The 16,602-nt window shown below is 40.3% G+C and overlaps 1 protein-coding gene across 5 annotated transcripts in view; it reads right to left on the bottom strand.

The window, feature by feature from the left end:
• Positions 1-16,602, bottom strand: part of LOC127455500 (tudor domain-containing protein 7B-like) — a 42,722-nt gene that overhangs the window by 22,452 nt on the left and 3,668 nt on the right. For 3 of the 5 annotated variants that reach the window (XM_051723464.1, XM_051723456.1, XM_051723482.1), the window contains exons 2-4: positions 14,368-14,574; positions 14,138-14,279; positions 4,047-4,236 (exon numbers count right to left, since the gene is read on the bottom strand). In XM_051723464.1, coding sequence (XP_051579424.1) covers positions 4,047-4,236; positions 14,138-14,279; positions 14,368-14,574 — 539 coding nt within the window. Of the gene's footprint in view, positions 1-1,332; positions 1,389-4,046; positions 4,237-5,466; positions 5,576-14,137; positions 14,280-14,367; positions 14,575-16,602 lie in introns of those variants that run through there. The other 2 variants (XM_051723473.1, XM_051723491.1) reach the window with 2 other exon arrangements.

Raw genomic sequence — 16,602 nt, forward strand, 5'->3', positions numbered from 1 at the left:
GAAGTGAAGATTTTTATAAGCACATTTCAGCTCTTTTGTCCATACAATTTAAGTAAAAAGGGGCCATTAGACTGCTGGTTATTTGATGGTCCAAATGTCATATTTAGGCATCATAAAAGAAATTCACATGACTCCAGTCAATCAATTAATGTCTTCTGAAGCAAACCAATAGGTTGGTGTAAGAAACAAATCAATAATTAGTTTTTAACTTTAAATCGTTGCTTCCGGTTGCTGTTTGAAATGACCTAACACTTGCATGGCGTTTGTTCCTCTGTTGTATAAAAAGCATGCCCTTCTGACTTCTTGCATGCATTAATTGATCGACTGGAGTCGTGTGGATTACTTTTATGCTGCCTAAATATAACTTTTGGACTGTCAAACAGCCAGCAGTCTAAAAGCACCAGTTAATTTGCATTGTAAGGACAAAAAGAGCTGAAATGTGCTTATAAAAATCTTCACTTCGGTTCTGCAGAAGAAGGAAAGTCATACACATCTGGGATGGCTTAAAGGTAAGTAAATCATGAGAGGATTTGCATTTTTGGGTGAACTAACCCTTTAAGTGATTTTAAAATTAACTTTTATGTGTCTTTTATTTTCTTTATCATTTCCATGTAAAGCACTTTGAATAACCACTGTGTATGAAATGTGCTTTTTAAATAATCTTGCCTTGCCTTGTGTACTTGCGTAAGACAAAATATAATTTAACTTTATCATTAATATTGTAATATCCCTCATGTACAAAATGAAAAGATGAAGTTACCAGTAATGACATTTATTCATCAACAACAACAAAAACAAAACGGAGCCAAATGAGCCATGAAACACGCAATTTGAACAGACTAATGCTGTCTGTACATCTATAACTGTCTGGTTTGGTTCAGCCACCATATCAGACAGAAGGAAACTGCAACGGACAGACAGGACTGCTGAGAGGATTACTGGTGCCCCCCTGCCCACCCTCCAAGACCTGTACGTCTCCAGAGTGAGGAAACGTGCAGGTAGAATCACTCCGGACCCCACAAACCCTGCCCACTCCCTCTTTGAACTGTTGCCCTCTGGCCGGCGCTACAGAGCACTGAGCACCAGGTCATCCAGGCAGAAGAACAGTTTTTACCCTCAGGCCATTTTCCTCCTGAACAATTAAACTGCCTTCAGGACTCCCATAGTGCAATAATGTATAAACATGTCATGTACATATGTAAATTCACATATTTAATTCAATAACCGTACATACCTCTACCTTGCACATACAGTATATTACCATTTGCACATGTACATAGGCCATTCTATGTTATATGTCCTATTTTTTTATATGTCTATTTATACTCTTACCTTGTTTTATTTTCTGTGTCTCACTGTAATGTTCTGTGTGCACTTGCTTGTTTCTCCTATCACCAAAAAAACAATTATTCCTTGTGTACGTGAGCACGCTTGGCAATAAAACTAATTCTGATTCTGATTATACAGGAGACCTTCTAACTACATTTTGAAATATACATATTTTGCGTGGTGTAAATTTTGTTTTTCATCATTTTGGTCGTTTTGGTAGACAATATCACACACACACACACACACACACACACACACACACACACACACACACACACACATATATTATACTTTATATTGTGTATACATCACAGTATATTACATTATTATATATTGTTAGGCCTACATGTTTTTGTTTATATGACCACTGTGCACTACTTACAAGTATTTACTACACTGATATGTAGAATGGCACTGTCTCTTTAAGAAAACCAGAATTCAGTGTTTAGTTTTGTGTGAGCCGAACGCATTTTAACGAGAGTGAAATTGGCACAGCTTCTTTATTCAAATTAAATGTTTTTTTTTGTGTGTGTGTGTGTGTGTGTGTGTGTTTGTTTGATCAACAACTGAGTCATTATTCTTTTGAATATGAGACATTATTCAATAACAAACAAATGCATGGATCTCATCTTTGGACATCAGAAATAAACACTGCAGTGGCTGAGTCATGCTCAACAGACCCGACAGAACAAGCAGGTCGATGCTTTAAAAAGGATAGTTCACCCAAAAATCTATCAGCATTTGCTCAGCCTCATGTTGTTTCAAACATCTATGATGCTCTTTCTTTCGTGGAACACAAATTGAGATGTTTACCAGAATGTCCAAGCTGCTCTCTTCCATCCAATGTAAGTGGATAGTGACCAGGGGCTGTCAAGCTCCAAAAGGACAAAAATAGCACCATAAAAGCAAAACAAAAGTACCGGGTAGTCAGTATGACTTGTGCATTATAGTTCAAGTCTTCTAAAGCCATATGATATTTGTGTGAGCAACAGACTCAAATTTAAGTCTTAATTCACTGAAAACTGAAAATGACAGCCATGGTCACCATTCACTTTTATTATATGGAAAGGTGCAGCTCGGACAATATGCTATAAATAACTGCTTTCATGTTCCACAAAGGAAAGATGGATTTTGACTGACATGAGGGTGATTAAATGACAGTTCTGTGTGAGTGTGATTAAGCAGTGGAATAGTGATCTTATTGCATATGATTCTAGGTGCCAGATGACACACACTTCCCCTCACACTGTACCAAAGTGAAAGTGCTGATTCACTGTAGACTGGTTTAGAATGGCTTATATATGAGAGAATGGAGGAAGGATTAACAAACCCCAACAAACCTGCCTAACCCTGCCACCCTTTGCGTCCTCACTGCCATTGTGTGTGTACCACAGTAAGCGATACAGAACAAAATTCTAAAGAGTGAGGTCAGTTGTTTGCTCTCAATGGTATTTGGGTGGAGTGATTGCACACACACACACACACACACACACACAGACAGCACCCTCCGTTCGATTGCTGAATAAGCGTTAGGTACAGACAACACTCAGCTTAAATGCTCTGTTATTGCCAATCAAGTCAGAGAATGTCAACAGCTAGAGAAAAGCAGCTGCAAAACTTGAAAATTAGAGTCTGGGAAGGAAAAAAAGAGACTCATGATCTGTTTGAACTCTCTGTTCATTCACTAGTACATGATCTGTATTCTTAGCAACTTGCTCTGGTAAAAGCCACTCATGCAATATGTGGCTTACTTGAAAGTTCCTTTTGCAAGTATGTATCATACATAAATACAATATGCTTTTCATTTTCTTATATTTAATTTATTATTTTCTAATTTTGTGACGTATTTGTTGTCATGTGATGCAGTCATGTGATCCATTCAACCCAAAACAATCAAAATGGCGGCCCATGTAGTAGCTGTGTTGTTGTGCTTACTATCCACTTTGATAGTGTTGTTAAAGATAAATGTTCCTTTTTATAACCTTCACATTGCATTCCTTCAAATATGACGGGAAGTTTATTTGGAATTGCTGTCTGGTGACGGATCACGACGACAACTGCATTTCAGACTGTACACAAAACAACAATTTTCCGCATGCGCAGTAAGGGGATTTAAGAGTTTTCATACGTTTGAGTATAGATGAGCAACCTTTGGAAAACGTTTGAAACTGGCAGTTTTAAAAACGAAAATGCTGTTTTCAGATTTTAAATTAATGTTGGCATAGCCTTATGTATCGGACTGGTGAAAGTAGCTCGAAAGCTCTAAGAGTTACTAAGCTCAGAAGTTTTGAATGGAAGCCAGTCGAATTATGAAATGTTTGAACGTCTGTTATGAGAAACTTCATTCTGCAATTAATTAATATTGTAATTCTTATCAGTTATAAAAGATATAGCACACTAAGTCAGAACAGTCTGATGGTCTGTGCCGTGTTTGGTTTTGGTGGCTCTAGGAGTAGTTAAGATTTTGGTCTCGGTTAAGGGATCTAAAAAAAAAAAAACTAAACCAAGTTCGTATAATAGCAGTATAAAACTTTTCACTCAATTGAAGCTGACCAAAATGGAATGCTTTAATTGACACTTTTAATCAGTTAATTGCAGCAGCCATAATTTTCATATTTTTATTTAATATTTTAATTAAATTTCCCATTGTTCCTCATTTATAAGGAATGTGATATCGCCAACAGATTATTCCCCATATTACTCTTTGAGTCCATTACCTTTCCGATGGAATGGAAGGTTTTCTTGTGGGTGTGTTTGGGGGTGTACTGTGTGCCTTGCCACCTCTCCCATCAGGCTGGGAGTCCCTCATGCTTCCAGTGCGAGTGTCTCCATGACTCCCTCCACGACCTCCACCTCGCCCCAGACGTCCCAGATGAACAGGCTGTCTCAAAGACATCCTTGGCTTGGCTATGGAGGAGATGAGACAATATACAGTATGTATTAAAAGATGTTCAAGTTAGAGGTAGACAGATATATCGGTTTTATCGATCATATATATATATACCTGTATATATATATATATATATATATTGTAATCATTGACAATATTCATGCATATTTTGTTATTTTGATTCAATCATGATAGTGTTATGAATTAAAGCGAGGGCATGCAAAACAAACAAAAAAAAAAGCTATATGGAAACGTGCCCTGTAAGCACATACTTTGTGTCTAAAACTTCATATATTGTGAATAATATTAATGCTGTATATATACTGTATGTATATATGTAATGTTGCTGTTTCGGAAGGAAATTGGAACTTTAATTCACCAAAGTGGCATTCAACTGATCAAAAAGTATAGTCAGAACATTACTGATGTAAAAAACAGCACCATCGCTATTTGAAAAAAGTCATTTATGATCGAATCTAGACAGGCCCCATTTCCAGCAGCCATCACTCCAACAACTTATCCTTGAGTAATCATGCTAAATTGCTAATTTGGTACTAGAAAATCTCTTGCCATTATATAAAACACAGCTGAAAGCTATTTGGTTCGTTAAATGAAGCTTAAAATTGTATTTGTGTTTGTTTTTGAGTTGCCACAGTATGAAATAGACTGGCATGTCTTAAGGTCAATATTAGGTCAGAAGTGGCAAAAAAGAAACTCATCAGTCAATCATTGTTTTGAGGAATGAAGGCTATACAATGCTTGAAATTGCCAAAACTGCAAAAACGTACAAATGTATACTACAGTCTTCAAAGACAAAGGACAACTGTCTCTAACAAGGAGAGAAAGAGATGTGGAAGGCCAGATGTACAACTAAACAAGAGGATAAGTACATCAGAGTCTCTAGTTTGAGAAATAGACGCCTCACATGTCCTCAGCTGACAGCTTCATTGAATTCTACCCACTCAACACCAGTTTCATGTAAAACAGTAAAAAGAAGACTCAGGGGTGCAGGCATTATGGGAAGAATTGCAAAGAAAAAGCCACTTTTGAAACAGAAAAACAAAAAGAAAAGGTTAGAGTGGGCAAAGAAACACGGACATTGGACAACAGATTGCAAAAGAGTGTTATGGATCTTAACCCCAATGAGCTTTTGTGGGATCAGCTAGACTGTAAGGTGTGTGAGAAGTGCCCGACAAGACAGACACATCTATGGCAAGTGCTACAGGAAGCGTGGGGTGAAATGTCACCTGAGTATCTGGACAAACTGACAGCTAGAATGCCAAGGATCTGCAAAGCTGTCATTGCTGCACATGGAGGATTTTTTGATGAGAACTCTTTGAAGTAGTTTTAGAAGTTCTGAATTAAAAAAAAAAAAAAAATGTAATAGTAATTTTTCACATTATTAATATCCTGACTATACATTGTGATCAGCTGAATGCCACTTTGGTGAATAAAATTACCAATTTCTTTCCATAAGAGCAAAATCTGTACATTTTTCCAAACTTTTGGCAGCCAGTGTATATATACAGTTGTGCTCATAAGTTTGCATACCCTGGAAGAAATTTTGAAATTTTGGCATTGATTTTGAAAATATGACTGATCATGCAAAAAAACTGTGTTTTATTTAAGGATAGTGATCATATGAAACCATTTATTATCATATAGTTTTTGGCTCCTTTTTAAATCATAATGATAACAGAAATCACCCAAATGGCCCTGATCAAAAATGTACATACCATTGAATGTTTGGCCTTGTTACAGACACACAAATCAAATCAAATCAAATCACTTTATTGTCACACAGCCATATACACAAGTGCAATGGTGTGTGAAATTCTTGGGTGCAGTTCCGATCAACATAGCAGTCGTGACAGTGATGAGACATTTACTAATTTAAAATAACATCAAATTAACACAACACAATTTAAACATCTGATATACACATAATTACACACAACACAATATACAAATAATAACATACACTGTACAGTATACAATACGCACTATATAGATACACATTATTCAATAAAAATAAAAAATAAAAATATATAAAAAAAGTATATATAGTATATATAGAATGTACAGTATTGTACTGTATTGACATTCAGGCTGTTGGTTGATAGTCAGAGAATATAATATAATAATAATATAATTTATGACAGTCCGGTGTGAGATATAAGAGTGACAGTAATAAAGTGCAGTGCTGATGTATTTTGATCGTGGGAGATCGAGAGTTCAGAAGTCTGATTGCTTGGGGGAAGAAGCTGTCATGGAGTCGGCTGGTGCGGGTCCTGATGCTGCGATACCGCCTACCTGATGGTAGCAGTGAGAACAGCCCATGGCTCGGGTGGCTGGAGTCTCTGATGATCCTCCGAGCTTTTTTCACACACTGCCTTGTATATATTTCCTGGAGTGAGGGAAGCTCACCTCCGATGATGTGTCTGGCAGTTCGCACCACCCTTTGCAGTGCTTTGCGGTTGAGGGCGGTGCTATTGCCGTACCAGGCAGAGATGCAGCCAGTCAGGATGCTCTCTACAGTGCAGGTGTAGAACCGTGTGAGGATGTGGCGGTTCATTCCAAACTTCCTCAGCCATCTCAGGAAGAAGAGGCGCTGATGAGCCTTCTTCACAACTCACAACTTCACAAATCCTAAGTGTGGATGGACCATGTGAGTTCCTCAGTGATGTGGACACCCAGGAACTTGAAGCTGCTGACTCTCTCCACTGGTGCTCCATTGATGGTGATGGTCATATAAGCAAGTTATTTTTGATTGTTTTGGAACAGGCACAATGGTGGATGTTTTAAAGCATGTGGGGACTACAGACAAGGAGAGGGAAAGGTTGAAAATGTCCGTAAAAACACAAGCCAGCTGGTTCGCGCACACTCTGATGACGCGGCCCGGAATGCCGTCTGGGCCCGCGGCTTTGCGGATATTCACCCGTCGGTAGGATCGGGTTACATCCGCTACAGAGACGGAGAGTGAACTAACCTCTGTAGCTTCAGCCGCGAGAGCTCTCTCCGCGAGGGCGGTGTTATTTCCCTCGAAACGAGCATAAAAAGTATTTAGCTCATCCGGGAGAGAGGCAGCGGTGTTCATGGCGGAGTTTTTATTCCCTTTAAAGTCCGTGATGATGTTAATTCCCTGCCACATGCTTCTAGAGTTGTTGGTGTTAAACTGTCCTTCAATCTTGCTCCTGTACTGGTGTTTTGCGGTTCTAGTTTTTCGGAGGGCATAACTGGCTTATTTATGCTCCTCCGCGTTCCCGGAATTAAAAGCGGAGGTCCGCACATTAAGTGCCGCGCGAACATCGCTATTTATCCATGGTTTCTGATTCGGATAGATCCATATTGTTCTGGTCGGAAACACGTCCTCCACGCACTTTTTGATGAAGCACATTACGCTATCAGCGTAAAGCTCGATGTCGTCATTAGAGGTGGACCGGAACATCTCCCAGTCCTTGTGATCAAAACAGTCCTGTAGCGTAGAGTCTGATTGGTCCGACCAGCACTGGATCGTTCTGAGGGTGGGTGCTTCCTGTTTCAGTTTCTGCCTGTAAGCGGGCAGAAGCAGAATGGAAGAGTGGTCCGATTTGCCAAATGGTGGGCGGGGGAGGGATTTGTAGCCATCCCGGAACGGAGAGTAGCAATGGTCCAAAACCCGGTCCCCTCATGTGTTGAAACTAATGTGCTGGTGGTATTTTGGTGCGACTGATTTTAAACTGGCTTTATTAAAGTCCCCGGTCACAATGAACACGGCCTCAGGGTGTGCGGTTTCCTGCTCACTTACACTCCCATACAGTTCCTTGAGTGCCCGGTCTGTGTCGGCTTGTGGGGGAATGTAGACAGCTGTGGTAATGACCGCTGTGAATTCACTCGGTAGCCAGAATGGTTGACACAGAAGCATAAGAAATTCCAGATCAGGAGAGCAGAAAGACTTGATAGAATGTACGTTCCTCTGATCACACCAGGATTTGTTGATCATAAAACATACACCACCTCCTCTGCTTTTACCTGAGAGGTCTTTCGCTCTGTCCGCTCGGTGCACGGAGAACCCCGCGGGTTCAATGGCTGAGTCTGGAATCTCCACAGACATCCAAGTTTCCGTAAGGCAGATAATGCAGCAGTCCCTTGTATCTCGTTGGAAAGAGATCCGCGCTTTCAGCTCGCAGAGCTTGTTATCCAGAGACTGAACATTTGCCAGTAGAATAGTGGGTAGCGGGGGTTGATTTGCACTGCATCTTACTCTGATGAGAACGCCGGCTCTGTTTCCCCTTTTCCTTTTGTGTTTCCGTGGCCGTGCTGCCCAGACAAAGGGCTCCGCTTGCATGTTTGTAAACAGCGGGTCGGCATTGAGAAATTTGAAGTCCGGTTTACAGTGTGAAATTGCTGAACCAATGTCCAAAAGTGTTTGTCTGTCATAGACAATAAGGCAGACAACATCCAAGACAAAAAACATAAGAATTGTGAACAAAACAAACAAAACACTACTATGTTGTGTCGGAGCTCGCAACGCAGCAGCCATACTCGGCGCCATCTTGAGTTCTATGGCTCACAAGGTGACACACACAGGTTTCAATGGCAATTAAAGGTTAATTTCCCACACCTGTGGCTTTTTAAATTGCAATTAGTGTCTGTGTAAAATAGTCAATGAGTTTGTTAGCTCTCACGTGGATGCAATGAGCAGGCTAGATACTGAGCCATGGGGAGCAGAAAAGAACTGTCAAAAGAAAAGGTAATGGAACTTTATAAAGATGGAAAAGGATATAAAAAGACACGTTTTGAAAATGCCAGTCAGTAATGTTCAGTCACTTATTAAGAAGTGGAAAATTCGGGGATCTCTTGATACCAAGCCAAGGTCAGTTAGACAAAGAAAGATTTCAGCCACAACTGCCAGAAACATTGTTCGGGATACAAAGAAAAACCCACAGGTAACCTCGGGAGAAATACAGGCTGCTCTGGAAAAACACAGTGTGGTTGTTTCAAGGAGCACAATACGATGATACTTGAATAAAAATGAGCTGCATGGTCGAGTTGCCAGAAAGAAGCCTTTACTGCGCCAATGCCACAAAAAAGCCCAGTTACAATATGCCCGACTACACCTTGACACGCCACACAGCTTCTGGCACACTGTAATTTGGAGTGACGAGACCAAAATAGAGCTTTATGGTCACAACCATAAGTGCTATGTTTGGAGAGGGATCAACAAGGCCTATAGTGAAAAGAATACCATCCCCACTGTGAAGCATGGTGGTGGTTCACTGATGTTTTGGGGGTGCGTGAGCTCTAAAGGCACGGGGAATCTTGTGAAAATTGATGGCAATATGAATGCAGCATGTTATCAGAAAATACTGGCAGACAATTTGCATTCCTCTGCACGAAAGCTGCGCATGGGACTCTCTTGGACTTTCCAGCATGACAATGACCCTAAGCACAAGGCCAAGTTGACCCTCCAGTGGTTACAACAGAAAAAGGTGAAGGTTCTGGAGTGGCCATCACAGTCTCCTGACCTTAATATCATCGAGCCACTCTGGGGAGATCTCAAACGTGCAGTTCATGCAAGACGACCAAAGACTTTGCATGACCTGGAGGCATTTTGCCAAGAAAAATGGGCAGCTATACCACCTGCAAGAATTTGGGGCCTCACAGACAACTATTACAAAAGACTGCACGCTGTCATTGACGCTAAAGGGGGCAATACACAGTATTAAGAGCTAAAGGTATGCAGACTTTTGAACAGGGGTCATTTTTTTCATTGTTGCCATGTTTTGTTTTATGATTGTGCCATTCTGTTATAACCTACAGTTGAATATGAATCCCATAAGAAATAAAAGAAATGTGTTTTGCCTACTCACTCATGTTTTCTTTAAAAATGGTACATATATTACCAATTCTCCAAGGGTATGCAAACTTTTGCGCACAACTGTATATATATATATATATATATATATATATATATATATGACTGAAGGGACTGGCAGAGATACAGCAGGCAATAATGCCCAGCAGGTTTAGTGAGCTACTGTGCATCTGATTATATATACTGATGAGCCAAAACATTCTGACCACCTGCCTAATATGCTGTTGGTCCTCCACGTGCTGTCAAAACAGCGCCAACCAGCCGAGCCATGGACTCTACAAGACCCCTGAAGGTGTCCTGTGGTATCTGGCATCAAGACATTATCAGCAGATCCTTCAAGTCCTTTAAGTTGCGAGGTGGAGCAGCCACGGATCGGACTTGTTGGTCCAGCACATCACACAGATGATCAGTCGTATTGAGATCTGGGGAATTTGGAGACCAGGACAACATCTTGAACTTTTCATCATGTTCCTCAAACCATTTCCTAACAATGTGTGCAGTGTGGCAGGGTGCATTTTCCTGCTGAAAGAGGCCACTGCCATCAGGAAATACCATTGCCATGAAAGGGTGTACCTGGTGTGCAATGATGTTTAGGTAGGTGTCACATGTCAAATTGACGTCATGAATGGCCGGACCCCAAGTTTCCCAGCAGAACATCACACTCCCTCCACCGGCTTCCCGTCTTCCCACAGTGCATCCTGGTGCCATCACTTCCCCAGGTAAACGGCACACACGTACACGGCCATCCATGTTATGTAAAAGAAAACAGCACTCATCGGACCGGGCGACCTTCTTCCACTGCTCCAAGGTCCAGTTACAACGCTCGCGTGCCCATTGTAGGCGCTTTAGAAGAAGGTCAACATGGGCACTCTGACCGGTCTGCGTCTACGCAGCCCCATACGCAGCAGGGTGCAATGCACTGTGTGTTGTGACACATTTCTCCCGTAAACATCATCAAAACTTTCTGTGACTGTTGCCACAGTAGACCTTCTGTCAGTTCAGACCAGACGGGATAGCCTTCGTTGCCCTCACACATTGATGAGTTTTGGGCGCCCAACTCCCTGTCGCCAGATTGTTGTTTGTCCCTCCTTGGACCACTGTAGGTACTCACCACTGCTGACCGGGAGCACCCCACAAGCCTTGCCGTTTCAGAGATGCTCTGACCCAGATGTCTTGGCCATAACAATTTGGCTCTTGTCGCTCAGGTCTTTACTCCTGCCCATTTCTCCTGCATTCAACACGTTGACTATGAGAAATGATTGTTCGCTTACCATCTAATCTACTCAGACCTTGACATTTGGCCTTGTTAGAAGATGAACGTTATTCACTTTACCTCTGAGTGGTCATGTTTTGGCTCATCGTGTATAATGGCCCATATAAAACTTTATTGGCAAGAGAAACTTAAGTGTACATTATCAATGCATTATTAGACACTATACATACAGAAATAAAATTTAATTTTCAAATTTAATGCTGAAGTTTAATTTGCTGAAGTTCAAAATATCAAAACTATTATTTCCTCTGGCTGCTGTTCAGTCTCTATTGCCCAGTTTGGCTTCTGACACTGGTTTGAATGAGAGTGAGTAAGCAGCTTGCCTGTATCGCTCCCATATCTGGCTCACCACTTGCGGGTGAAGTCTCCATTCTTCATATAGTTTTTTATTATTATTGGGATTTTGGTTGAACATGAAAAATAACCTGCATCTGGGATTTTATTAGTTTTGGACTCTTGTAGCGTCTGTGTCTGTGCCTGCCATAGTAAGGGAAGACTAAGAAATTGTTTTTAACATTCTACAAATTGATTTTAAAAACTATCGATTATCAGTCTTTTCCACAACCTTAGTTATCAGTATAGGCAAAATCGGTCAACCTCCAATTCAAATCAAGGTTGAAAATAACACACACTATTTGAGATCAATTTAAGCAATGCAAGCATGAACAGGCCTATTCCCTATTATACACACATAATTTAAACTGAATCTGCTCCCACACTGTGGGAGTGACCAGTGACCCATTTACAGCTCAGGGATTGTCTTAATATCTTTTCCTGGTTGTAACAACAATTTCCATGTCTTCATTAAAATACAAATCTCCTCACATAGGCAGTTTTACTGTGGTCTTTAAAGTCATGTATAACTGTACTCTAACACCGATATCAACAAGATACAGTACTCTAACAACAGTAGAACTCAATTTGCATTAATGCTGCAAAGCAACTGCATTACCATGCAACACAGACTGCAATTCAAAACGATTTCTGAATTTATTATTTTGCATAAATTAGCCTGTATACTTAACCGATTACCTTCACATATTTTCTTAATACCATACAAAAAACTTTGAAAATCAGTACAACACTCATAGGATTTTATAATAATGAACGTTAACTGTCGGTCCTAATAAAGTATTGATAACTGGCACTTTGATGTGCTGAAATCCACAGGACCAAGTCAAAATTCTAAGCAATGCAAGATCAAGCATTTCTCTGTGCAAACAAGTCAGTGCGCTTTTCAAACAACCAATGCACTTTATCAGATAATGCATTTATATTCTGTGCATTCTCCAGCAAAAGAACCTTGGAAGTTTCAGGAATTTCACTGTACAATTAAATCTGAATATGCAATAAAGATATCGCTCTGCTCTTGAGTATATATCCTTAATAACATAGCCCAAGAAATGCAACAGCATATCTTCGGATCTCATAACAAACTAACTATTACATCATATCAACCAGAGACAATGACTAAAAAAACATCTTGTCTCATACACATTCAACATGACGTCAAACCGGTCAACCTGACAGTCACAGAATGACATCATACCTTCCAAACCGGCAGTAAACCCCGCTGATTGCTTCCTAAAAGCACGAGTCGTCTAGCCGGCACATCGAAGAAAGGAGAAAGCAATTTAATACCTATATCACTGCCCAAAGCCCTTGTGAGATAAGCATTCCACATGCTAATAGTTTCTAAAAGAGAGCAAACGGTAAGCTAAAGATAACAGGACAAGCAAAGCATTGTCACGGCAGCAGCCGAGTATTTAAATAACAGATGGGTAAAAAAGGAAAGAGAGACAATTTCCTCCCCTGTATAGCCATGCAAGCTATTCTATACCTCTCATCACCACTGCAGTCTTCAGACATCCCTCTCTCTCTCTCCCTCATGTCTAGGTCAATAGAGATGTTTGGTATTTCTGCTGTATCATGGCAAGCCAAGAAGGAAGTGAATAACTGATCCAGGGTGAGTTTAAGACCTCAAAATGCTGAAGCTGACAGTTAGTGTGCAGTTCCCAGAACAGCCACAAACTTCAGTGTAAATGTTCTAATGCAGAGCTTTATTCTTAGTACCTCAAGAACCCTGCTCACATCCTCAGAGGAATTTAAATAGACCATAGACACTTCTTTATGATCCACAGCCAAAATATATGTGATGCAGAAGGACACTAGATCACATCCTTTATAATGTCATCTGCACAACACATAACACTTCAGTTGTACGAGAACAACCAAAGGTAAAGTGATGCATCCACACAGAGTGTCCCAGAGATAACAAGCATAGAAAACAAAGAGCAGTCTGTATGTAAAGTGGCCTCAAGAAGTACAGACCAAAATATAACTTATTTTTCACTGTACGTCTTGCTATTGCAGTCTCTATGCAAGATCATGATTTCAAGCTCAAATACACTTCCTAGCGCTTGACGCTTGTCAAGATTTATAGTGAAAAATGAGTTACATTTTGGTCTGTTCTCACCAAAAACTGTTTGGATCGCTTCGTAAAACATGGATTAAACCACTGTAGACGTATGGATTACTTTATGCTGCCTTTATGTGCTTTTTGGAGCTTCAAAGTTTTGGTCACCATTCACTTGCATTATATGGACCTACAGACCTGAGATACTCTTATAAAAATATTTTTGCTCTACAGAAGAAAGAAAGTCATACACATCTGGGATGGCACGAGGGTAAACAATTATGAGATAATGATACAATGCCATTATTTTTTTCTGACTACATCTGCATATTGATTACATGAGCACTTATATAGTGAAATGGCGAGTCTCACCATTCAGCACCAGAGCAGCAGGTTTGACTCTCATTTGACAGTTCACCACCTGGGGCCGGTCGGTCTTCTTTGCTGTGCGCTGACGGGCTGCAAGCTTAGTAATGTGGGCTGTCTCATCCCCAGCAGTAGCATGGCACACTACCTATGGGTTTTTAAGTGATTAAAGTTTTAGTATTCACATAGGCCAGTGCCATTTCAAGCATAGAGAGAGGTTAATAAATCAGTCTTACTTCTCCAGACTGTCCTTTATCCAGTCTCACAACCGAGGGCATGCTGTGCAGGAAGGCATCCAGCGTGGCATACCCCAACTGTTTATAGGGTATGAGCTCACCCATCAGGTTTTTATAATCTACCTGCAGTTGGGACAGAGACATGCCACTCTTACTGGGCTGGAGAACTGCCCGTAGCATCTTCTTCACCAGTTCCACATCCACCATCTTAAAAATGCCAGGAGAGATAGGTCATTTCTATAGTATATATATGGTTTTACCATATATACAGTATATACTATGTGAAAACACAGTGATGGGTGCATTTTGAACAGTATAGGAATGGTTCATTCAAACACAACTGCTCAAAATGTTGTTGATTTTTTTTTTAACATACTGCAAAAAAAGAGTTGTGAATTGCAACGTTTTATATATCCACACAGCCACATAGGGTGTAAGAGCATGCTATGAACTGCTACATCTCCACTATTAACATCTCAGTGAGTCTAAACAGCCAGCCAGCTAGCTATTTTCAGCAAATTTCATGAACTTAGCACTACCTTGATTTCTTTAAATTAGATGTGGAGTTGGATGCTGATGTTTTTCTTTATGGATGGCAGAAGGTATAGTTTGCGGTTAACTACACTATCTCGTCCACTTTCCAACAAGAAAAAGGTTCTTTATAATTGTTTTACTCCTTTGATTTTATTTGTCAATTTAAGATTTTTTGTGAATCACTTTGTATGATATGTTAAATAAGTGTGTTAACACAGCAATTAAGATCACAGGAAACAATGTATCATGCACTCAAATGTAATATTTGTGTAAAACTGTAGCTGTATTAATTCTGGTGCACAACTGACAGTGCGCTGATTAAAATAACAGGTGTGTTCGACTTGTTGCGCAAATTGATCGGTGCCTGACTTGAAGTAGTGCATGTCGGTTAGAAATTTGTCTTGATACTGCGTCACCATTACGTATGCCATTAAAGTTTCTCCAAAGTGGCTGCACGAGCTCTGAATGATGACACAGCTTATTCGCAATTGGCCAGACTCACAGCATGACAACGTTGATGTGATTAATTGGCTAAGTTCATAATAGAATTGGAATACTACATATTCTACTCTTACTACTTCTGCTATGGCAGTCTATGGCAGACATAAGACTTGTATGGCAGTATGCCATTACTAAGGTGTTTATTCCTAAAACTCTTACAAACCTGTTCTTATAACAGAACATCATGTTTATATCATGCTATATATGTTTATTATAGTAATGTAATGTTTATTCATAAAAAAAATTCAAAATTATTACAAATACTGACTCCTTTAATGGTATTAAAATAATATAGGCTTTTATTGGACTTTTTTCTTGTACACACAGCAGGCACTGTATTAAGCAGCACATAACCTTTTCAAATGAATAATGTTTTTTGTTGTATGTAAAATTCAAATCTCTGTCTTACTGAATTTCATTTCATCTGCAATAAAGAAAGCAAACATTGCACAATTTCCATGACTGATGTAGGTTCAGCAGTGACAGGAAGCACAAAATTTGCAGCTTGATAGCTCACTTTTCAACTCCTCCTCCGACTGCAACCTCGCCGATCAGTAAGTCGAGGCGCAGTTCAAGTCGAACACACCTAACAACATTCCGGTGTGGTTGCCAATCCCGGAATCATTATATATGATTTGTTTTCATTATCTAGTGTCTACCATCAAAACATTTGGTGACCACGGACCATTTTTAAAGTATCCCAAAACCACAACCAGCGATGCTATAATTTAACCTGTGATTGTGTTTAGAAAATTAGCCCAATTTGGCATGAAATCCTGGCAACACTGCTCACGGAACAGCTGCTCTGGGGAAGAGAGAGCGAGAGGAGATGTGTGCAGCGCGCATCTGCACAAAGTTTCTCACTTGATTGACAAGAATTTCTTTCTTTCTGTCTTATTTTGTGGTCATAAAGAGCAGGGCCGCCGATAAGGGGGCAACTGAACCTTTTGTCCCAGGCCTGGGCTTGAGGGGGGCCGGACAGTAGCAGTTTTAACCACCACGCAAGTGCCCTCATCCCGTTAGGAAAGCTCTGCTAAAACCCCTTGAGTGCCATTTTGTTCCGGGTACACACGCAAATACACTGTTGTCAGCGCTCTCAGAGCGGTTCACATTAGAGGTCTGCCGGGTTCAGGTCAGTTTTTCAAGTAGGACTTTGGGTTCGGATTTGTAATTTATGAAAAAATATATAGGCCTTCTAAA

This window comes from Myxocyprinus asiaticus, chromosome 2 (genome assembly GCF_019703515.2).
Source record: "Myxocyprinus asiaticus isolate MX2 ecotype Aquarium Trade chromosome 2, UBuf_Myxa_2, whole genome shotgun sequence".
In the NCBI taxonomy this organism is placed as follows: Eukaryota; Metazoa; Chordata; class Actinopteri; order Cypriniformes; family Catostomidae; genus Myxocyprinus; species Myxocyprinus asiaticus.